General features: G+C 62.2%; 2 protein-coding genes and 1 long non-coding RNA gene across 3 annotated transcripts; 1 reads left to right on the forward strand and 2 right to left on the reverse strand.

The window, feature by feature from the left end:
* Positions 1–2289: 2289 nt before the first annotated feature.
* Positions 2290–3921, reverse strand: LOC134433152 (uncharacterized). Its single transcript, XR_010031500.1, has 2 exons — positions 2968–3921; positions 2290–2917 (listed from the first exon to the last, which is right to left on the reverse strand). It is a non-coding gene; the product is annotated as an uncharacterized LOC134433152 (long non-coding RNA).
* Positions 3922–3972: 51 nt separating this feature from the next.
* On the reverse strand, positions 3973–9770 carry LOC134433157 (zinc finger protein 628-like). The gene has a single exon (XM_063182037.1). It carries the CDS (start codon positions 8931–8933, stop codon positions 4227–4229), a length of 4707 nt encoding a protein of 1568 aa, XP_063038107.1. The 5' UTR covers positions 8934–9770; the 3' UTR covers positions 3973–4226.
* Positions 9771–15150: 5380 nt separating this feature from the next.
* On the forward strand, positions 15151–23998 carry ZBTB45 (zinc finger and BTB domain containing 45). The gene is made up of 3 exons (XM_063182038.1): positions 15151–17418; positions 21854–22647; positions 23945–23998. Exons 1-3 carry the CDS (start codon positions 15699–15701, stop codon positions 23996–23998), a joined length of 2568 nt encoding a protein of 855 aa, XP_063038108.1. The 5' UTR covers positions 15151–15698.
* The last annotated feature ends 1123 nt before the right edge of the window (positions 23999–25121 follow it).

Consider the following 25121-nt stretch of genomic DNA (forward strand, 5'->3'; position numbering starts at 1 on the left):
GCAATTAATCACTCCCGGTAATCAATCCCTGGTAATTAATCATTCCTCTCGGTAATTAATCATTCCCCACGGTAATTAATCATTCCCCACGGTCATTAGTCACCCTGTGTAATCAATCCCGCTCATTAATCACCGCTAATTAGCGCAGGCACAGGTGGTTGTGGGGGGGAGGGGCGGCCCCGAATTCCTCCCGGGTCAGAGTGGGGAGAGAACGGAGCGACCAGTAGGGACCAGTATAAACCAGTACGGACCAGTATAAACCAGTATGGGCTGGGATGGACCAGTAGGGACCAGTATAAACCAGTACGGACCAGTATAAACCAGTATGGGCTGGGACGGACCAGTATGGACCAGTATAAACCAGTACGGACCAGTATAAACCAGTACGGGCTGGGACGGACCAGTAGGGACCAGTATAAACCAGTACGGACCAGTATAAACCAGTACGGGCCGGGACGGACCAGTAGGGACCAGTATAAACCAGTATGGACCAGTATAAACCAGTATGGGCCGGGATGGACCAGTAGGGACCAGTATAAACCAGTACGGACCAGTATAAACCAGTATGGGCTGGGACGGACCAGTATAAACCAGTATAAACCAGTACGGACCACTATAAACCAGTATGGGCTGGGACGGACCAGTATGGACCAGTATAAACCAGTACGGACCAGTATAAACCAGTACGGGCTGGGACGGACCAGTAGGGACCAGTATAAACCAGTACGGACCAGTATAAACCAGTACGGGCCGGGACGGACCAGTAGGGACCAGTATAAACCAGTACGGACCAGTATAAACCAGTATGGGCCGGGATGGACCAGTATGGACCAGTATAAACCAGTATGGACCAGTATAAACCAGTATGGGCCGGGACGGACCAGTATAAACCAGTATGGACCAATATAGACTAGTACAGACCAGTATAAACCAGTATGGACCGGTATGGACCAGTATAAACCAGTATGGATCAGTGTGGGCCAGTATGGATGAGTATGGACCAGCATAAACCAGTATGGACCGGTATGGACCAGAATAGACCAGTATGGGCCAATATGGACAAGTATGGACCGGTATGGACCAGTATAAACCAGTATAAACCAGTATGGACCAATATAAACCAGTATGGACCAGTAGGGACCAGTATAAACCAGTATGGGCCAATATAGACCAGTGCAGACCAGTATGGGCCAGTATAAACCAGTAGGGACCAGTACAGACCAGTTCAGTGCTCCCAGTCCCCCCCCGTTCCCCTCCCCCCCCCGGTTATTTCGGTCCCCCCGCACCTGTCCCTGGCCCTGCCCCTCCCCCACCGGGCCCCGCGCCAGCGCCCCTCCCCCCCCCGGGGGGGCTGGGGAACTGGGAGGGACTGGGATAAACTGGGAGGGACTGGGGGAGACTGGGGGAGACTGGGAAGGAATTGGGAGGGACTGGGATAAACTGGGAGTGACTGGGAGGGACCGGGATAAACTGGGGGGAGCTGGGAGTCATACTGGGGCCAAACTGGGCTATACTGGCACTATACCAGAGCCATACTGGACCATACTGGGGCCATAATGGGGCATGCTGGGACCACACTGGGGCCATACTGGAGTCATACTGGGATGGACTGGGCCATACTGGGACGGACTGGGAATCACTGGGGCCATACTGGTCTCTATACTGGGCTATACTGGGACGGACTGGGAATCACTGGGATCACTGGGGCCATACTGGTCTCTATACTGGGCTATACTGGGATGGACTGGGCCATACTGGGCCACACTGGGAATCACTGGGGCCATACTGGTCTCTATACTGGGCTATACTGGGATGGACTGGGCCATACTGGGAATCACTGGGGCCATACTGGAGTCATACTGGGATGGACTGGGCCATACTGGGACGGACTGGGAATCACTGGGATCACTGGGGCCATACTGGTCTCTGTACTGGGCTATACTGGGATGGACTGGGCCATACTGGGACGGACTGGGATCACTGGGGCCATACTGGTCTCTGTACTGGGCTATACTGGGATGGACTGGGCCATACTGGTCACTAAACTGCCCCGTCCCCATTCCCAATAACCCCTTGGCCCCGCCCACTCCATTTGGCCCCTCCCATCTTTTGCCTTTTTGGCCCCGCCCCCATTGCCCCATCCTGCCCCTTGGCTCCTCCCCTTCTTTTAGCCCCTCCCTCTTCTGGGCCCTGGCCCCGCCCCTTCTATTGGCCCTTCCCATCCATTGGCCATGGCCCCGCCCCCTCCCTTGGCCCCGCCCCTCCCGGAAGCACAAACTGCACGGTGGGTGGGGGAGGGGCGCCTTTATTGACATGGGGGGGAGGGGAACGCGGGAACGGCCTCACCTGGGCAGGTGAGCTCAGGAACCGCCTGGCACCCCCTGGCACCCCTCACCTGTGCCAGGTGAGCTCAGGAACCGCCTGGCACCCCCTGGCACCCCTCACCTGTGCAGGTGAGCTCAGGAACCGCCTGGCACCCCCTGGCACCCCTCACCTGTGCAGGTGAGCTCAGGAACCGCCTGGCACCCCCTGGCACCCCTCACCTGTGCCAGGTGAGCTCAGGAACCCCCAGGTACCCCCCTGGCACCCCTCACCTGTGCCAGGTGAGCTCAGGAAACCCCTGGCACCCCCTGGCACCCCTCACCTGTGCCAGGTGAGCTCAGGAACCCCCTGGCACCCCCTGGCACCCCTCACCTGTGCCAGGTGAGCTCAGGAACCCCCTGGCACCCCCTGGCACCCCTCACCTGGGCAGGTGAGCTCAGGAACCCCCAGGTACCCCCTGGCACCCATCAGGTACCCCTCACCTGTGCCAGGTGTGCTCAGGTACCCTCTGGCACCCCCCTGGTACCCCCTGGCACCCCTCACCTGTGCCAGGTGTGCTCAGGTTCCTCTCAGGTACCCCTCAGGTACCCCTCACCTGGGCAGGTGAGCTCAGGTACCCCTGAGGTACCCCCTGGTACCCCTCACCAGTGCCAGGTGAGCTCAGGTACCTCCCCAGGTACCCCCTGGCACCCCCATCACCTGCGGGCACAGGTGTGCACAGGGGCGGGGCACAGGGTCCCCCAGGCCAGGAGCACCTGTGGGGTTCCAGGTGGGCACTGGGCACCTCCAAGGTGAGTCCAGGTGGGCAGAGGGCACCTCTAACATGTCCAGGTGGGCACTGATGTGTCCAGGTGAGCACCGGGCACCTCTGCCATGCCCAGATGGACACTGGGCATCTCCAAGGTGTGTCCAGGTGAGCCCTGGGCACTTTCTCGGTGGGCTCCAGGTGAGCACTGGGCACCTCCAGGTGGGCACAGGGCACCTGCATGGTCTCCAGGTGGGCACTGGGCACCTGCGTGGTCTCCAGGTGGGCACTGGGCACTTTCTCGGTGGGTTCCAGGTGGGTACTGGGCACCTCCCAGGTGTGTCCAGGTGGGCACTGGGCACCTGCATGGTCTACAGGTGAGCACTGGGCACCTCCAAGGTGTGCCCAGGTGAGCACTGGGAATGCCCATGGTCTCCAGGTGGGCACTGGGCACCTCTGACATGCCCAGGTGAGCGCTGGGCACCTCCAGGTGGGCACTGGGTACCAAGGTGTGCCCAGGTGGGCAATGAGCATCTCCAAGGTGTGTCCAGGTGAGCACTGGGCACTTTCTTGGTAGGTTCCAGGTGAGCACTGGGCACCTCCAGGTGGGCACTGGGCACCTGCTTGGTCTTCAGGTGAGCACTGGGTGCTTTCTCAGTGGGTTCCAGATGGACACTGGGCACCTCTGACATGCCCAGGAGGGCACTGAGCATCTCCAAGGTGTGTCCAGGTGGGCACAGGGCACCTGTGTGGTCTCCAGGTGGGCACTGGGCACTTTCTCAGTGGGTTCCAGATGGACACTGGGCACCTCCAAGGTGTGTCCAAGTGAGCATTGAGCATGTCCATGGTCTTCAGGTGAGCACGGGGCACCTCTGACATGCCCAGGTGGGCACTGGGCACCTCCAAGTGGGCACTGGGCACTTCTGACACACCCAGGTGAACACTGGGCACCTCCAAGGTGTCTCCAGGTGGGCAGAGGACACCTCTGATGTCTCCAGGTGGACACTGGTCATCTCCAAGCTGTGTCCAGGTGTGCACTGGGTACCTCTGACACACCCAGGTGGGCATCAAGCATGTCCATGGTCTCCAGGTGGACACTGGGCACTTCCAGGTGGCCACTGGGCAGCTCCAAGGTCTCCAGGTGGACATTGGCCACCTCCTAGGGGGGTTCCAGGTGCACCTCTGTGGGCTCCAGGTGGGCACCGGGCATCTTTGATGAGTCCAGGTGGGCACCAGGCACCTCCAGGTGGACACTGGTCATTGCCAAGGTCTCCAGGTGGGCATCGGTCACCTCCTCAGTGGTCTCCAGGTGGACACAAGGCATTTCCAGGTGGGCACTGGGTACCTCTGAGGTCTTCAGGTGGACATCGGTCACCTCTGACACGTCCAGGTGGGCACTGGGCACCTCCTCCATGGGCTCCAGGTGGACATCGGTCACCTCAGTGGTCTCCAGGTGGGCATTGGTCACCTCTGACATGTCCAGGTGGGCACTGGGCACCTCTGTGGTCCCCAGGTGGACACTGGGCATCTGGGTGGGTTCCAGGTGTGCATTGGGCACCTCTGAGCTCTCCAGGTGGGCACTGGTCATCTCATTGGTCTCCAGGTGGGCACTGGGCACCTCTGACACGTCCAGCTGGACACTAGACAGTTCTGGGCTCTCCAGGTGGATGTTGGTCACCTCTGAGGTGTCCAGGTGGACACTGGGCATCTGGGTGGTGTCCAGGTGGACATCAGTCATGTCATTGGTGTCCAGCTGGACACTGGGCAGCTCTGACGTCTCCAGGTGGACATCAGTCACCTCTGACATGTCCACGTGGGCATGGGTCATCTCATTTGTCCCCAGGTGGACATCAGTCACTTCTGTGGTGTCCAGGTGGTCAGAGGGCACCTCTGACATGTCCAGGTGGGCACCGGGCAGTTCTGAGGTCTCCAGGTGGACACTAGTCACCTCCGTGGTCTGCTGGTGGACATTGGTCATCTCTGAGGTCTCCGGGTGGACATCGGTCACTTCCCTGGTGTCCAGGTGGGCATTGCTCACCTCTGTGGGTTCCAGGTGGGCACTGGGCAGCTCTGAGGTGTCCAGGTGGACACCGGGCACCTCCTCAGTGGTCTCCAGGTGGACATCGGTCACCTCAGTGGTCTCCAGGTGAGCATCGGTCACCTCTGAGGTCTCCAGGTGGACATCGGTCATCTCTGATGTGTCCAGGTGGACATCAGCTGTGTCACTGGTTGCCAGGTGGGCATTGGTCACCTCTGAGGTCTCCAGGTGGACACTGGGCAATTCTGAGGTCTCCAGGTGGACACTGGCCACCTCTGACATGTCCAGGTGGGCATCAGTCACCTCTGATGTGTCCAGGTGGACACTGGGCACCTCCGTGGGTTCCAGGTGGGCACTGGTCACCTCTGAGGTGCCCAGGTGGACATCATTCATCTCAGTGGTCTCCAGCTGGACATCAGTCACCTCTGACACATTCAGGTGGACACTGGGCACCTCCGTGGGTTCCAGGTGGGCACTGGTCATCTGGGTGGTCTGCAGGTGGACATCAGTCACCCCTGATGTCTCCAGGTGGACATCAGTCATCTCACTGGTCTCCAGGTGGACATCGGTCACCTCTGAGGTGTCCAGCTGGACATCGGTCATCTCAGTGGTCTCCAGGTGGGCACTGGGCAGCCGTGACATGTCCAGGTGGACATCGGTCACCTCTGAGGTCTCCAGGTGGGCACTGGGCACCTCCTCCATGGTCTCCAGGTGGACGTTGGTCACCTCTGAGATGTCCAGGTGGACATTGGTCACCTCTGAGGTCGCCAGGTGGACACTGGGCAGCTCAGTGGCCTGGAGCTGCACACCTGTGCCACCTGCAAGTGGTGGCAACACCTGGAGCTGGACATTGGCCACCTCACCTGTCTGCAGCTGCACATTGGTGCCACCTGGTGGCAACACCTGGAGCTGCACGTTGGTGACACCTGAGGTCAGCGGCAGGGCCTGGAGCTGGACATTGGTCACCTCACCTGCCTGGAGCTGCACACCTGTGCCACCTGAGGGTGGTGCTGGCAACACCTGGAGCTGGACATTGGCCACCTCAGGTGGGGGTGGCAACACCTGGAGCTGCACGTTGGTCACCTCACCTGCCTGGAGCTGCACACCTGTGCCACCTGGGGGTGGTGGTGGCAACATCTGGAGCTGGACATTGGTCACCTCACCTGTGCAGAGCTGGACGTTGGTGACCTCAGGTGGTGCTGGCAACACCTGGAGCTGCACACCTGAGCCACCTGCAGGTGGTGGTGGCAACACCTGGAGCTGGACATTGGTCACCTCACCTGTCTGGAACTGCACACCTGTGCCACCTGCAGGTGGTGGTGGCAACACCTGGAGCTGCACGTTGGTCACCTCACCTGCCTGGAGCTGGACGTTGGTGACTTCTGAAGGCACTGGGAGCACCTGGAGCTGCAGCCCTGCCACACCTGTCATACCTGCCACACCTACACGTGTCACACCCGTCACACCTGTCACACCTGTCACACCTGCCACCTCCCCACCCTGAACCTGGACATTGGTGACCTCTGGGGCCACCGGCAGCACCTGGAGCTGGACACCTGTGACACCTACATCTGCCACACCTGTCACACCAGTGACACCTACACCTGTCACACCTGTAAGCCCTCTGACACTTGTCACACCTACACCTGTCACACCTGGGACCCCTGTGACACCTACACCTGTCACACCTGTCACACCTGGACTTGTAACACCTGTCACACCTGCCACTCCTGCCGCACCCACACCTGTCACACCTGCCACACCTACACCTGTCACACCCGTCACACCGGGACTTGTAACACCTGTCACCCCTGCCACACCTGGGACCCCTGTAACACCTGCTATACCTGCTACACCCACACCTGTCACACCTGCACTTGTAACACCTGCCACACCTGCCACACCTGCCACACCTGTCACACCTGCCACACCTGCCACACCTGCCACACCTGTCACACCTGTCACAGCTGCCACACCTGTCACACCTGTCACACCTGCCACACCTGTCACACCTGTCACAGCTGCCACACCTGTCACACCTGTCACACCTGCCACACCTGTCACACCTGCCACCTGCACCCCCGCTGCCACTCCCTCCCTGCCCGCCCCAGGTATGAGCAGGACGCTGTGCCAGGTGCGCTGCTCCCTGCCCACCTGCGCCAGGTGCGGCTGGGCGTGCCCGGGTGTGGCCGCCACCAGCAGCACCTTGTGGGGGGAGGAGCCACCAGGGCCGGGCAGCACCAGGTAAGCGCCAGCAGGCGATGGCACAGGTGTGGCACCGCCAGGTGCGGCGGCAGTGCCGGGTGCGCGTCGCGGGGCGGGGCCGTGCGTGCGCAGATGTCTCTGCAGGTAGGCGGCCATGACGAAGGCCTTGGGGCAGGTGGGGCAGCGGAAGGGCCGTGCCGCCGAGTGCGTGCGCCGGTGCAGGTGCAGGTTGGAAGAGTGCGTGAAGCTCTTCCCGCAGGTGGCGCAGGTGTACGGCCGCTCCCCCGTGTGCACCCGCAGGTGCTGCCGCAGGTTGGTGGCCTGGGCGAAGCCCTTGCCGCAGGTGTCGCAGGTGTGCGGGCGCTCACCTGTGTGGGTGTGGCGGTGGCGCCGCAGGCTGGAGGAGTTCTTGAAGGCCTTGGGGCAGGTGGGGCAGCGGTAGGGCCGCTCACCCGAGTGCTGCCGCAGGTGGTACTGGTAGTGCGACGCCCACTTGAAGGTGAGGCCGCACTGGGCGCACCTGAAGGCGCGCAGCCCCGTGTGCACGCGCAGGTGAGTCTGCAGCAGCGAGGAGCGCTTGAAGCTCTTCCCACAGGTGGCGCAGGTGTAGGGGCGCTCACCTGTGTGGTCGCGCAGGTGGTAGCGCAGCCCCGAGGAGCCCTTGAAGGCCTTGCCGCACTCGCCGCACCTGTACGGCCGCTCGGGCGGGGCCGGCGCCTCGGCCTCACCTGGCGCGGGTGGGGCTCGGGGCCGCTCGTGCCCGGGCAGGTGCCGCGCCAGCCCCGCCCCGTTCTTGAAGCTCTTGCCGCAGGTGAGGCAGCAGTGGGGCGGGGCCGGGGGCGTGGCCGGTGTCACCGTCACCTCCTGCTCGGCACAGGTGAGCCCCAGCGGCCTCCAGAGCGGCTCAGGTGAGGCGGCGCCGGGCGGGGCGGGGCCCTGCGGGTGCCTCTGCGGGCAGGTGCGCGAGGCCAAGGGCGTGGCGCAGGTGGGGCACTGCGGGGCCGGGCCGTGCGTGCGCCGGTGCAGGTGCAGGTTGGAAGAGTGCGTGAAGCTCTTCCCGCAGGTGGCGCAGGTGTACGGCCGCTCCCCCGTGTGCACCCGCAGGTGCTGCCGCAGGTTGGTGGCCTGGGCAAAGCCCTTGCCGCAGGTGTCGCAGGTGTGCGGGCGCTCACCTGTGTGGGTGTGGCGGTGGCGCCGCAGGCTGGAGGAGTTCTTGAAGGCCTTGGGGCAGGTGGGGCAGCGGTAGGGCCGCTCACCCGAGTGCTGCCGCAGGTGGTACTGGTAGTGCGACGCCCACTTGAAGGTGAGGCCGCACTGGGCGCACCTGAAGGCGCGCAGCCCCGTGTGCACGCGCAGGTGAGTCTGCAGCAGCGAGGAGCGCTTGAAGCTCTTCCCACAGGTGGCGCAGGTGTAGGGGCGCTCACCTGTGTGGCCCCGCAGGTGGTAGAGGAGGGCGGAGGAGCCCTTGAAGGCCTTGGGGCACTCGGAGCACTTGTAGGGGCGCTCACCTGTGTGGCTGCGCAGGTGATGCGCCAGGCGCGAGGACCAGCGGAAGGATTTGCCGCACTCCCGGCAGGTGAAGGGGTGCTCGGGGGCACCTGCGGGGGGCGCCGCGCCCGCCATGGCCGCACCTGGGGGGACATGGCTGCAGGTGAGAGGCTAAACCTGGGACAGGTGAGAGAACAAACCTGGGACAGGTGAGAGCACAGAGCTGGGACAGGTGAGAGAACAAACCTGGGACAGGTGAGAGCCCAAATCTGAGACAGGTGACAGCCTGCACCTGGGACAGGTGAGATCACAAACCTGGGAGTGGTGAGAGCACAGAGCTGGGGCAGGGACAGGTGAGAGCACAGATATTAAACACAAGGACAGGTGAGAGCCCACACCTGACACAGCTGAGAGCCCAAACATGGACCATGGGGGACAGGTGAGAGCCTGCACCTGACATAGGGGACCCGACAGATGGGGAGAGGTGAAAGTCCAGATCTGAGACAGGTGAGACACCAGACCCAATGTACAGACAGGTGAGAGCCCAGACATCAAACACAGGGACAGGTGAGAGCCCAGCCATGGAACACGAGGGACAGGTGAGAGCCTGCACCTGACACAGGTGAGAGCCCAGCCATGGAACATGGGGGACAGGTCAGAGCCCAGACCTGAAACACAGACACAGGTGAGAGCCCAGACATGGAACATGGGGGGCAGGTGAGAGTACAGATGGGAAACACAGGGACAGGTGAGACCCCAGACCCAGTACAGCTGGGCAGGTAAAACCCTGGACATGAGACACAGACACAGGTGAGACCCTAAATCTGACCCAGGGGAACAGGTGAGACCAATGCCCCATCCCAGGTGTGCAGGTGAGACCTCAAACCCAATATGGGGGGGACAGGTGAGACCCCAGCCCTACCCCAGGTGCGCAGGTGGGACCCCAAAGTCGATCCGGAGGGCGTGGCCAGATCGCACTAGGCCGCGCCCCTTTCTATAGGCCTCGCCCCCCTCGTGGCCCTCAGGCCCCGCCCCTTTCCCCTCAGCCCCTGCAGGCCCCGCCTCCTCCAGGCCCGCCCCGCGCAGGCGTCGCCGCCGCGGCCCCGCCGCTTCCTCCTCCTCCTCCTCTTCTTCCTCCCTCCGCTCACCTGCGGGGCTCACAGTGGCTCCACCGGAGCCGGAGCCGGGCCAGGACCGGGTTAGAACCGCGTTAGAACCGGGCCAGAACCGGGCCCGGCGCTTCCGCCGCCGCCGCGCAACGCCCGGGCCTCGCCGCCTCACGAGGCCACGCCCCCTCCACCTCACGGGGCCACGCCCCCTCCGCCTTCCCGCCTTCCCCGCCGCCAATCGGACAGCACCTCATTGGGCCAGGCCACGCCCCTCCTTTCCCTCCCGGAAGCGCGCGCGGTGTACGCTGGGTAATGTAGTCCCCAACCCGAGCCTGGTCTAGCGGCTCTTTCTGGGCTGTACTGGGCTGTACTGGGTTGTACTGGATTGCACTGGTCTGTACTGGGTTTTGCTGGTTTCTACTGGTTTGTGCTGGTCTATACTGGTCTCTACTGGTCCATACTGGTTTGCATTAGTTTATTAGTTTGTACTGGGTTGTACTGGTCTTGACTGGTTTGTTCTGGTATGTACTGGTTGGTTAGTTTATACTGGTATATACTGGTCTGTACTGGTTTTTACAGGCCCATACGGGTTTATACCGGTCCATGCTGGTTTTGTACTGATTTCTACTGTTCTGTACTGGTCCATACTGGTTTATACTGGCTATACTGGTCTGTACTGGTTTTTACTGGTCCATACTGGTTTATACTGGGTTTTATTGAGTTTTTACTGTCACGTCACTGACGTCACGGTGCAGGGTGTGACATCATGGTGGTGGGTGTGACATCGCAGTTCTGGGTGTGGCATCTTGGTGCTGGGTCTGACGTCACCATGGTGAAGGCTCTGGGTGATGTCACAAGGGTCATTGACTCCTGGCGTGAGTCGGGGTTGGGTCAGACAGAGGGGACACCAGGGGGTCATGGGGTCATCAAGGGGTCATTGCTGGGGTCACCTGTACAGTGTGGACAACAGGGAGAGACACAGTGACACTGGTCACCAGGGGTCAGCATGGGTCAGCAGGAGTCACCACGGGTCACCACAGGTCACCAGGGGTCACCACAGGCCACCATGGGTCACTGTGGGTCACCACGGGTCACCATGGAGTGACACAGAGTGTCACTGGGGGTCACCAGGGGTCACCACTGGTCAATTTGGCTCATCATGGGTGGACAGGGGTCAACAAGTCAATGTGAGTTACATGGATGGAGATGGGCCGTGAGGGGTCACCATGGGTCACCATGGATGGACACAGACTGTCATGGGCCAAGAGTGGGTCACCATGGATGGAGATGGGCCACGGGGAGTCAACGTGGGTCACCACGGATCAACAGGGGTCAACAAGCCAGTTATGGGTGACTGTGGATGGGCATGGACCATCATGGACCAAGAGGAGTCAACGTGGGCCGACATGGATGGAGATGGGCCACCATGGGCCAAGAGGAGTCAATGTGGATCCTCATGGATCAACAGGGATCAGTGAGTCAACGCAGGTCAGCATGGATGGAGATGGATGGACATGGACCAAGAGGAGTCAGTGTGGCTCAGCATGGATGGACACAGACATCATGGGCCAAGAGGAGACAATGTGGGCTGACCTGGATCAAGATGGACCATGAGGAGTCAATGTGGATCACCATGGATCAACAGGGGTCAACGAGTCAACGTGGGTCACCACGGATGGACACGTATCAAGATGGGCCAAGAGGAGTCAACGTTGGTCACCATGCATGGAGATGGATCAAAATGGACCAGGAGGACTCAATGTGGGTCAACTGGATGGACCCAGACCATCGTGCACCACGAGGAGTCAAGGTGGACCACCACCGATCAACTGGAGTCAATGAGTCAACATGGGTCAGCATGGATGGGCATGGATCAAAATGGGCCCAAGAGGAGTCACCGTGGGTCACCATGGATCAACAGGAGTCAACTTTGGTCCACAGGGATGGACATGGACCATCATGGATGAAGAGGAGTCACCGTGGGTCACCATGGATCAACAGGGGTCTACAGGAGTCAACGTGGGTCAATATGGGTGGTGATGGATGGACATGGGCCAACAGCAGTCAATGTGGGTCACCATGAATGGAGACGGACCAAGAGGAGTCAACATGGGTCAACATGGATGAAGATGGAAGGACATGGACCAGGAGGAGTCACAACGGATCACCATGGATGGAGATGGACCGTCACGCGCCAAGAGGAGTCACCGTGGATCACCATGGATGGAGATGGATCAAGATGGGCCAAGAGACCCAAGATGGATCAACTGGATGGACCCAGACCATCATGGACCAAGAGGAGTCAACATGGGTAAACACAGACCAAGATGGACCAGGAGGAGTCAACTTGGATCACCGTGGATCAACAGGGGTCAACATGGATAACCATGGATGGACATGGGATCAACTGTTCAATGTTGGTCACCATGGATGGAGATGGATGGAGATGGGCCAAGAGGGGTCAATGTGGGTCACCATGGATGGACACAGACCATCCTGAGACAAGAGGTGTCAATGTGGGCCAACACGGGGTAAACAAGTCAATGTGGGTCACCATGGATGGACATGGACCAAGAGAAGTCAACGTGGGCCAAGATGGATGGAGATGGATGGACATGGACCAGGAGGAGTCAATGTGGGTCACCATGGATGGAGATGGATGGACATGGACCAGGAGGAGTCAATGTGGGTCACCATGGATGGAGATGGATGGACATGGACCAGGAGGAGTCAATGTGGGCCAACATGGATGGAGATGGATGGACATGGACCAGGAGGAGTCAATGTGGGTCACCATGGATGGAGATGGACCGTCATGGGCCAAGAGGAGTCACCGTGGGTCACCATGGATGGACAGGGGTCCGCAGGGGTCACCGTGGGTCACCATGGATGGACAGGGGTCAATGAGTCACCATGGGTCACCAAGGGTGGACACTGACCACCGTGGGGTCCCTGTGAGGGTGTGTGGGGGGTCCAGCTCCGTGGGGGTCCCGTGGGGGTCTCTGGGGACATTGAGGCCCCTTTGGGGTCGTTGTGGGGACATTGAGGGGATCCCTTCGGGGACGTTGAGATCTGTGGGGACCATGGGGAAATTGGGGTCCCCATGGGGGTCCCTTTGGGGACATTGGGGTTCCCATGGGGACAGTGGGGTCCCTTTGGTGACACTGGGTTCCCCATGGGGATCCCTTTGGGGACATTGTGGGGTCCCTTTGGGGATGCTGGGGACATTGGCGTCCCCATGGGGGTTCCTTTGGTGACACTGAGGTCCATTTAGGGACATTAGGGACATTGGAGTTCAATGGGGGTCCCTGTGGGGACATTGGGGTCCCCTTTGGGGACATTGGGGTCCCCATGGGGGTCTCTTTTGGGACATTGGAGGGTCCCCCTAGGAACATTGGGGACATGGAGATCCCTTTGGGGACACTGGGGACATTGGGGTCCCTTTGGGGACACTGGGGACCCCATGGGGATCCCTGTGGGGCCTGTGGGGACATTGGGGTCCCCATGGGGATCCCTGTGGGGACATTGGGCACATTGGGGTCCCCATGGGGATCCCTGTGGGGACATTGGGCACATTGGGGTCCCCATGGGGATCCCTGTGGGGCCTGTGGGGACATTGGGGTCCCCATGGGGATCCCTGTGGGGACATTGGGCACATTGGGGTCCCCATGGGGATCCCTGTGGGGACATTGGGCACATTGGGGTCCCCATGGGGATCCCTGTGGGGACATTGGGCACATTGGGGTCCCCATAGGCGTCTCTTTGGGGACATTGGGAGGTCCCTTTGGGGACACTGGGGTCCCTATGGGGATTCCTGTGGGGCCTGTGGGGACATTGGGCACATTGGAGACATTGAGGTCCTGATGGGATCCCTGTGGGGACAGCGGGGGGTCCCTTTAGGGACATCGGGGTCCCTTTGGTGACATTGGGGTCCTGCTGTGTCTCCGTCCGGCCCCGCCGCACCCCCGCTCCGCCAGGGGGCGCCCCCGCCTCTCTCCCGTCTCTATGGCGGCCACGGGACCGCTCTGGGCCCCTCTCTATGATCCACTTCCGGTCGGCTCCGGCGGAAGTGACGTCGGCGAGCGGCGGCGGCGGGAGCCGAGCGAGGTGTGGGGGAGGGGCCGGGGGGGTCCCGGGGGGAGGGTTTGGGGTGGGGGAGGGGCGGGGTGGGGCCGGGGGGTCCCGAGGGGTCCCAGGGGGGGCGGGGGAACGGGCCCGGGGGGTTCCGGCTGAGCTCGGGGACACCGCGCTGTGCCTGGCGGTGATGTCATCGGCGCGCCGTGACGTCACACGGGCTGTTCCCGGGCACCGGTGACGTCACGCGGGGTGTCCCCAGCTTCCGCCGGTGTCCCCATCAGTGTCCCCAGGCCGGTGACGTCACACGGAGTGTCCCCAGGCTCTGATGATGTCACGCAGGGTGTCCCCAGGCTCTGATGACGTCACACGGGGGGGGGGAAGTGGTGTCCCCAGCCCCGGTGACGTCACCAGCCCCGTGTCTCTGTCCCCAGGTCCCGCCGGCCTCGCCGCTGTCCCCAGCGCTGTCCCCGTGCGTGTCCCCAGCACCGCCAGCCCCGTGTCCCTCTGTCCCCTCTGTGCCCTCTGTCCCCTCTGTGCCCTCTGTCCCTGCCGTCCCCAGTCCCGCCTGTCACTGCCATCTCTGTGTCCCAGTGTCCCCCGTGTCCCCTCTGTCCAGTGTCCCCTCTGTCCCCACCATCCCCGTGTGTCCCCTGAGTCCCCAGTGTCCTCGTATCCCTCTATCCCCCCGTGTCCCCCGTGTCCCCTGAGTTCCCAGTGTCCCATCTATCCCAGTGTCCCCGCAAGTCTCCAGTGTCCCCTCTGTCCCCGTGTCCCCTTTATCTTCTGTCCCTGAGTCCCCAGTGTCCCCTCTGTCCCCTCTATCCCAGTGTCCCCGTGTCTCTAGTGTCACCTCTGTCCCCAGTGTCCCCTCTATCCCTGTGTCCCCACCATCCCCTCTATCCCCCATTGTCCCCCATTGTCCCCCTATCCCCCAGTGTCCCCTCTACCCACTGTGTCCCCACCATCCCCTATATCCCTGTCCCCCCAGTGCCCCCTTTGTCCCCCATTATCCCCCATTATCCCCCATTGTCCCCCAGTGTCCCCTCTATCCCCACCGTCCCTGTGTCCCCTCTAGCCCCTGATCCCCCTGAGTCCCCAGTGCCCCCCAGTGCCCTCCATTGTCCCCCTGTCCCCCTGTGCCCTCTGTGCCCCCATCCTCACCATCCCCCAGCGTCCCCTCTATCCCCAGTGTCCCCACCATCCCCTCTATCCCTGTCCCCCCTCTCTCCCCATTGTCCCCCTGTCCCCCATTGCCCTCCAGTCCTGCCATTGTTCCCCTGTACCCTCAGTGCCCCCCATTGTCTCCCTGTCTCCCAATTGTCCCCCAGTGTCCCCCACCATCCCTGTGTCCCCTCTGTCCCCAGTGTCCTCACCATCCCTGTGTCCCTCTGTCCCCAGTGTCCTCACCATCCCTGTGTCCCCTCTGTCCCCAGTGTCCTCACCATCCCTGTGTCCCTGTGTCCCCTCTGTCCCCAGTGTCCTCACCATCCCTGTGTCCCTGGGTCCCCTCTGTCCCCAGTGTCCTCACCATCCCTGTGTCCCTGGGTCCCCTCCCAGTGCCCCCTGTGTCCCTCTGTCCCCACCATCCCGCAGTGCCCCCTCTACCTGCAGTGTCCCCTCTATCCCCACCATCTCAGTGTCCCCTCTGCCCACTGTGTCCCCACCATCTCCTCTACCCCCGTCCCCCCATTGTCCCCCCGTCCCCGTCGCCGCCATGCCGGACGCGGTGCACCACATCCACCTGCGCACCTTCAGCCGCTCGCTGCTGCGGGCGCTGGACGGGCAGCGCGCCCGCGGCCGCTTCTGCGACGTGACGGTGCGCGCCCGCGGCGCCTCGCTGCGCGCCCACCGCTGCGTGCTGGCCGCCGGCAGCCCCTTCTTCCACGACAAGCTCAGCCTGGGCCACTCGGCCATCGAGGTGCCGCCCGTGGTGCCCGCGGCCGCCGTGCGCCAGCTGGTGGAGTTCCTGTACAGCGGCAGCCTGGCGGTGCCGCGCTCCGAGGCGCTGCCGCTGCTGACGGCCGCCGCCGTGCTGCGCATCGAGGCCGTCATCGGAGAGTGCGCCCGGATCCTGGCGCAGGCGCGGCCCCTGGCGCCCGCGCTGAGCGCCGAGATGGGCGCGGGGATGGGCACGGAGGTGGGCGCGGAGATGGGCACGGAGGTGGGCGCGGAGATGGGCGCTGAGATGGGCGCTGAGATGGGCGCTGAGATGGGCGCTGAGATGGGCACTGAACTGACCGCAGAACTGACCGCGGAGATGGGCACGGAGATGGGCACGGAACTGACCGCTGAGGTGGGCATGAAGGTGGGCACGGAGATGGGCACACCAGTGGCCAGAGAACTGACCACGGAGATGGGCACGCCGCTGACTAAGGAACTGACCGCTGAGATGGCTACGGAGATGGGCACTGAGGTGGCCACGCTGCTGACACCGGCACTGACCGCTGAGATGGGCACGGAGATGGGCACACCACTGTCCACACCGCTGGCAATGCCGCTGACCAAGGGACTGACCGCTGAGATGGGCACAGAGATGGGCACTGAGATGGGCACACCACTTACCGGAGAACTGACCACTGAGATGGCCAGGGAGATGGCCACACCACTGTCCACACCGCTGGCTGCTGAGGTGGCCACGGAGATTGGCACGGAGATGGCCACACCACTGACCACAGAACTGACCTGTGAGATGGCCACAGAGATGGCCAAACCACTGACCAGACAGCTGACCACTGAGATGGGCACGGAGATGATCACACCACTGTCCACAGAACTGTCCACAGAACTCACCACAAAGCTGGCCACACCGCTGACCAGAGAACTGACCACAGAGCTGACCAGGCCGCTGTCCACACCGTTGTCCACACCACTGACCCCATCCCTGACCACAGAACTGTCCACACCACTGACCAGAGAACTGTCCACACCACTGACCAGAGAACTGTCCGCACCACTGACCAGAGAACTGTCCACACCGCTATCCACACCGCTGTCCACACCACTGCCCACGCAGATGCCCAGAGGGCTGCCCACGGCGCTGCCCAGCAGCGGGCACAGCCGCAAGCAGCGCCAGCCGCTGCGCCTGCCGCCCGTCCCGCTCAAGGAGGAGCGCCCGGAGGAGGATGAGGATGGCGAGGAGGAGGATGAGGAGGCGGCGGGGGATGAAGGCGCCCCCCGGGCCCCGCTCTCCCTGCCCCGTTTCGGTGCCGCCATCGCCGCCCCCGAGGCGCCGTGGGTGGGGCCCGGCGGGGGCGGGGCCGGGGCGCCGCCGTGGTGGGCGGGGCCGGGGGTGGGCGGGGCTCTCAGGGCCCCCCCGGTGCCCCCCGGAGCCCCCCGGGGCCGGGCCCAGCCCCCGCCCCCGTACCTGTGCGGGCACTGCCAGAAGAGCTTCAGCTCCCGCAAGAACTACAGCAAGCACCTGTTCATCCACTCAGGTGAGCGCCTGGGGACACAGGGGGACATGGGGACACACCTGGGGACACACCTGGGGACAGACACAGACACACCTGGGGACACGGGGACACACCTGGGGACAGACACAGACACACCTGGGAACACAGGGACACACCTGGGGACACACCTGGGGGCATGGGGACACACCTGGGGACACACCTGGGACAGCTGGGGACATGGGGACACACCTGGGGACAGACACAGACACACCTGGGGACACGGGGACACACCTGGGGACACACCTGGGGGCATGGGGACATACCTGGGGACACACCTGGGACACACCTGGGGACACACCTGGGACACACCTGGGGACACAGGGACACACCTGGGGACACACCTGGGGACAGACACAGACACACCTGGGGACACAGGGACACACCTGGGGACACACCTGGGGACATGGGGACACACCTGGGGATGTGGGGACACACCTGGGACATGGGGACACAGCTGGGGACATGGGACACACCTGGGGACACACCTGGGGACATGGGGACACACCCGCAAGAACTACAGCAAGCACACGTTCATCCACTCAGGTGAGCGCACCTGGGGACACCTGGGGACAGACCCAGACACACCTGGGACATGGGGACACACCTGGGGACATGGAGACACACCTGGGGACACACCTGGGGGTCCTAGGGCCCCATTTTGGCCCACATTGATCAGTTCCAATCCATGTTGACCGATGTTGAGCCATTTTGGCCGGCGTTGCCCTGTGTTGATCTGTATTTACCCGTGTTAACCCGTTTTGGCCCATGTTGGCCCATATTGACTCACACTGATCCAGTTTGACACATGTTGACCCACCTTGACCCATTTTAGTCCGTATTGACCTGTGTTGACCCAGTTTGGCCCCTGTTGACCCAGTCTGGCCCATGTTGACCCGCACTGAACCATTTTGGCCCATGTTTACCCACATTAACCCAGTTTGGCCCATGTTTACCCACATTAACCCAGTTTGGCCCATGTTCACCTGAGTTGGCCCATGTTGATCCACATGGACCCATTTTGGCCCATATTGACCTGTACTGATCCGTGTTGACCCACGTTGATCCATTCTGGCACATGTTGGCCCACATTGACCCAGTTTGGCCGTGTTGACCCACACTGACCCGGTCTGGCCCCTGTTGACCCATTTTGGCCCATATTGACCCATTTTGGTCCATGTTGGCCTACATTGACCCGCATTGATCCAGTTTGGCCCACGTTCACCTTTATCAGCCCATGTTGACACACATTGACCCATTTTGGCTCACGTTGACCCGCGTTGATCCACTTTGACCCACATTGGCCCACTTTGGCCAACGTCGACCCACGTTGACCCAGTCTGGCCCATGTTGACCCACACTGAACCATTTTGGTTCACGTTGATCCAGTTTGGCCCACGTTGACCCGAGTTGGCCCATGTTGATCCACACTGACCCACTTTGGCTCACGTTGACCCACATTGACCCATTTTGGCCCACGTTCACCTGTGTTGGTCCGTGCTGATTCGCATTGGCCCATGTTGGCCCACATTGACCTGTATTGATCCGTGTAAGCCTCTATTGACCCACGTTGACCCACACTGACCCAGTTGGGCCCACACTGACCACACTGACCACACTGACCACACTGACCACACTGACCAGTACTGACCACACTGACCACACTGACCCACACTGACCACACTGACCCACACTGACCACACTGACCACACTGACCACACTGACCAGTACTGACCACACTGACCAGTACTGACCACACTGACCACACTGACCACACTGACCACACTGACCAGTACTGACCACACTGACCACACTGACCACACTGACCACACTGACCAGTACTGACCACACTGACCAGTACTGACCACACTGACCACACTGACCACACTGACCACACTGACCAGTACTGACCACACTGACCACACTGACCACACTGACCACACTGACCACACTGACCAGTACTGACCACACTGACCCACACTGACCACACTGACCAGTACTGACCAGTACTGACCAGTACTGACCACACTGACCACACTGACCCACACTGACCACACTGACCACACTGACCACACTGACCAGTACTGACCACACTGACCACACTGACCCCACTGACCCACACTGACCACACTGACCCACACTGACCCACACTGACCACACTGACCCACACTGACCACACTGACCACACTGACCCACACTGACCACACTGACCCACACTGACCCACACTGACCAGTACTGACCACACTGACCACACTGACCCACACTGACCCACACTGACCAGTACTGACCACACTGACCACACTGACCACACTGACCCACACTGACCACACTGACCAGTACTGACCACACTGACCCACACTGACCACACTGATCACACTGACCAGTACTGACCAGACTGACCGCACTGACCACACTGACCCACACTGACCCTCACTGACCACACTGACCCACACTGACCACACTGACCAGTACTGACCCACACTGACCACACTGACCACACTGACCCACAGTGACCCACACTGACCCACACTGACCACTGACCACACTGACCAGACTGACCACACTGACCACACTGACCACACTGACCCACACTGACCCACACTGAGCCACACTGACCCACACTGACCACACTGACCCACACTGACCACACTGACCACACTGACCCACACTGACCACACTGACCACACTGACCCACACTGACCCACACTGACCACACTGACCCACACTGACCACACTGACCCACACTGACCCACACTGACCCACACTGACCACACTGACCCCACTGACCCACACTGACCACACTGACCACACTGACCCACACTGACCCACACTGACCACACTGACCACACTGACCCACACTGACCCCACTGACCCACACTGACCCCACTGACCAGTACTGACCCCACTGACCACACTGACCCACACTGACCCACACTGACCCCACTGACCCACACTGACCCACACTGACCCACACTGACCAGTACTGACCAGACTGACCGCACTGACCACACTGACCCACACTGACCACACTGATCACACTGACCAGTACTGACCAGACTGACCGCACTGACCACACTGACCCACACTGACCCTCACTGACCACACTGACCCACACTGACCACACTGACCACACTGACCCACACTGACCCACACTGACCACACTGACCACACTGACCCACACTGACCCACACTGACCACACTGGCCACACTGACCCACACTGACCCACACTGACCACACTGACCAGTACTGACCACACTGACCCCACTGACCACACTGACCCCACTGACCCACACTGACCCACACTGACCACACTGACCCCACTGACCACACTGACCACACTGACCCACACTGACCACACTGACCACACTGACCACACTGACCCACACTGACCCACACTGACCGTACTGACCACACTGACCCACACTGACCCACACTGACCACACTGACCCCACTGACCACACTGACCACACTGACCCACACTGACCCACACTGACCACACTGACCATTGACCCACACTGACCCACACTGACCCACACTGACCACACTGACCCACACTGACCCACACTGACCACACTGACCCCACTGACCACACTGACCACACTGACCCACACTGACCCACACTGACCCACACTGACCCACACTGACCACACTGACCCACACTGACCCACACTGACCCACACTGACCACACTGACCCCACTGACCCACACTGGCCACACTGACCCACACTGACCACACTGACCCCACTGACCCACACTGACCACACTGACCCCAGTGACCCACACTGACTGCACTGACCACACTGACCCACACTGACCACACTGACCACACTGACCCCACTGACCACACTGACCCACACTGACCCACACTGACCACACTGACCCACACTGACCACACTGACCACACTGACCACACTGACCCACACTGACCCACACTGACCGCACTGACCACACTGACCCACACTGACCCACACTGACCACACTGACCCCACTGCCCACACTGACCAGTACTGACCACACTGACCCACACTGACCCACACTGACCCACACTGACCACACTGACCCACACTGACCCACACTGACCAGTACTGACCACACTGACCCACACTGACCCACACTGACCCACACTGACCCACACTGACCACACTGACCCACACTGACCCACACTGACCAGTACTGACCACACTGACCCACACTGACCCCACTGACCCACACTGACCACACTGACCCCAGTGACCCACACTGACCGCACTGACCACACTGACCCACACTGACCACACTGACCTCACTGACCACACTGACCCCACTGACCACACTGACCCACACTGACCCACACTGACCACACTGACCCACACTGACCACACTGACCACACTGACCCCACTGACCACACTGACCACAGTGCCCGTTTCTCTCCGCACAGGTGAGAAGCCCCACCAGTGCTCGGTGTGCTGGCGCTCCTTCTCGCTCCGCGATTACCTGCTGAAGCACATGGTGACGCACACGGGCGTGCGCGCCTTCCAGTGCTCCGTGTGCTGCAAGCGCTTCACGCAGAAGAGCTCGCTCAACGTGCACATGCGCACGCACCGCCCCGAGCGCCGCCCCGAGCGCCGCCTCGCCCGCCGCGGCTGCGCGCCACGGGCCGCCATCAGCAGGCACGTGGGACAGCACGGCACGGCGATGGGGACCGTGATGGGGACAGCGATGGGACTGCCAACAGGGACAGCGACGGGGACACCGATGGGACTGCCAACGGGGACAGCGACGGGGACAGCAATGGGGACGGCGATGGGACTGCCACCAGGGACAGCGATGGGGACAGCGATGGGACTGCCAACAGGGACAGCGATGGGGACACCGATGGGACTGCCAACGGGGACAGCGACGGGGACAGCAATGGGGACAGCAACGGGGACAGCGATGGGGACGGCGATGGGACTGCCAACAGGGACAGCAACGGGGACAGCGACGGGGACAGCGATGGGGACGGCGATGGGACTGCCACCAGGGACAGCGATGGGGACAGCGATGGGACTGCCAACAGGGACAGCGATGGGGACACCGATGGGACTGCCGACGGGGACAGCGACGGGGACAGCAATGGGGACAGCAACGGGGACAGCGATGGGGACGGCGATGGGACTGCCACCAGGGACGGCGATGGGACTGCCACCAGGGACAGCGATGGGGACAGCGATGGGACTGCCAACAGGGACGGCAACGGGGACAGCAGGGACAGCGATAGGACTGCCAACAGGGACAATGACAATGGGGACAGCAACGGGGACACACCGCGCGCCACTCCAGAGGCACACGGTGGCCACTGCGCACCCAGGGACAGCAATGGGGACACAAATGGGACTGCCACCAGGGACACCAACGGGGACAGCAGTGGGGACAGCAACAGAGACAGCGGGGACAGCAGTGGGACTGGCACCTGGGACACCGACAGGGACAGCAATGGGGACAGCAATGGGGACGCTCCAGAGGCACGCGGGACACCATGGGACAGCAGCAATGGGGACAGTAACGGGGACAGCAGCAACGGGGACAGCAGGGACACCAATGGGACTGGCACCAGGGACAGTGACAATGGGGACAGCAACGGGGACAGCAACGGGGACAGTGATGGGACTGGCACCAGGGACACCAACGGTGGGGACAACACTGGGGACACTGATGGGACTGGCACCTGGGACAGCAGGGACACCGATGGCACTGGCACCAGGGACACTGACAATGGGGACAGCAGCGGGGACAGCGATGGGACTGGCACCGATGGGACTGCAACCAGGGCCTCCACCAGGGACAGCAGGGACACCAGCGGGGACAGCGGGGACACCGATGGCACTGGCACCTGGGACACCAACAATGGGGACAGCAACGGGGACAGCGATGGGGACAGCAAGGACACCACTGGCACTGCCATCAGGGACAGCAGCGACACTGGGACTGCCACCAGGGCCACCACCTGGGCTGCCACCAGGATTGCCACCAGGGCCACAATCTGGGCTGCCACCAGGGCCACCACTGGGGCCACCAGCAGGACCATCACGGGGACTGCCACCAGGACCGCCACCAGGGCTGCCACCAGGGCCACCACTGGGGCCACCAGGGCCACCGTCTGGGCCATCGCCAGGACCACCATCTGCGATGCCACTGGGGCCACCACCAGGGCCGCCACCAGGACTGCCACCAGGGCCACCAGCAGGGCCACCTGCAGGATCGCCACCAGGGCCACCACCGAGACTGTCACCAGGACAATCGCCTGGGGTGCCACCAGGGCCACAACTCGGACTGCCACCTGGGCTGCCACCAGGGCCACCACCGGGCTGCCACCAGGGCCACCATCAGGACTGCCACCAGGGCCACCACTAGGGCTGCCACCAGAGCCACCACCAGGGCCACCATCTGGGCTGGTGCTGGGGCCACCACTGGGACTGCCACCAGGGCAAACAGGGCCACCACCTCCACCAGGGCCACCACTGGAACTGCCACCAGGACTGCCCCCCAGGTCATCACCAGGGCTGCCACCGGGGCCACCACTGCCACCAGGGCCACCGCTTAGACTGCCACCAGGGCCACCACCACCAACAGGGCCACCACTGGGACTGTCACCAGGGCCACCATTGGGGTCACCAGGGCTGCCACCAGGGCGATCACTGGGACTGTCACCGAGGCCACCATCGGGGCCACCAGGGCCAGCAGGACCACCACCGGGGCCACCACCAGGGCCACCATCAGGAACACCACCAGGGCCATCAGCAGGACCTTCACCTGGACTGCCACCGGGGCCACCACCAGGAACACCACCGGGACCACCAGCAGGGCCACCATCAGGACCACCAGGGCCACCATCTGAGCAACCACCGAGGCCACCACCAGGGCCACCACCAGGGCCACCACTGGGACAACCACCAGGACCACCACTGGGACCACCACTAGGGCCACCACCGGGACCACCACCAAGAACACCACCAGGAACATCACCAGGAACATCACCAGGGCCACCACCACCAGGAACATCACCAGGGCCACCAGCAGCAGGAACACTACCAGGGCCACCAGCAGGGCCACCAGCAGCACCACCAGCAGCACCATCACCAGGGCCACCAGCAGAACCTGCCCCGGGCCCGTGTCCGGCCGTGGTGGGCGCTGGCCCCGCTCCCACAGCTGAGGAGGGGTCCCAGCCCCCGGTGGGGCCGGCAGGGAGGGCCTGGGGGTGAGCGATGGAGCAGGAGCGTGAGGGCATCTCCAGGGGCTTCTGCAGGGTGGGGGCACCTGCCTGGGGACAGGAGAAGGGGACGGGGGGGACACCCGGGGGGGACACCTGGGGGACCAGGCAGGGCCATGAGCAGGGACCGATCCTGATCTGATGGACCCCCGGAATGTTCTGGAACTGTGTTGGACATGGAGATTGGACAGATGGACCATGAGTGACCATGGAGATGATTGGATGGATGGATGGATGGACCATGGGTGGCCATGGAGATGATTGGATGGACAGATGGACCATGGGTGGCCATGGAGATGATTGGATGGATGGATGGACCATGGGTGGCCATGGAGATGATTGGATGGATGGATGGATGGACCATGGGTGGCCATGGAGATGATTGGATGGATGGATGGATGGACCATGGGTGGCCATGGAGATGATTGGATGGATGGATGGATGGACCATGGGTGGC

Source organism: Melospiza melodia, unplaced genomic scaffold (assembly GCF_035770615.1).
Source record: "Melospiza melodia melodia isolate bMelMel2 unplaced genomic scaffold, bMelMel2.pri scaffold_145, whole genome shotgun sequence".
Lineage (NCBI taxonomy): Eukaryota > Metazoa > Chordata > Aves > Passeriformes > Passerellidae > Melospiza > Melospiza melodia.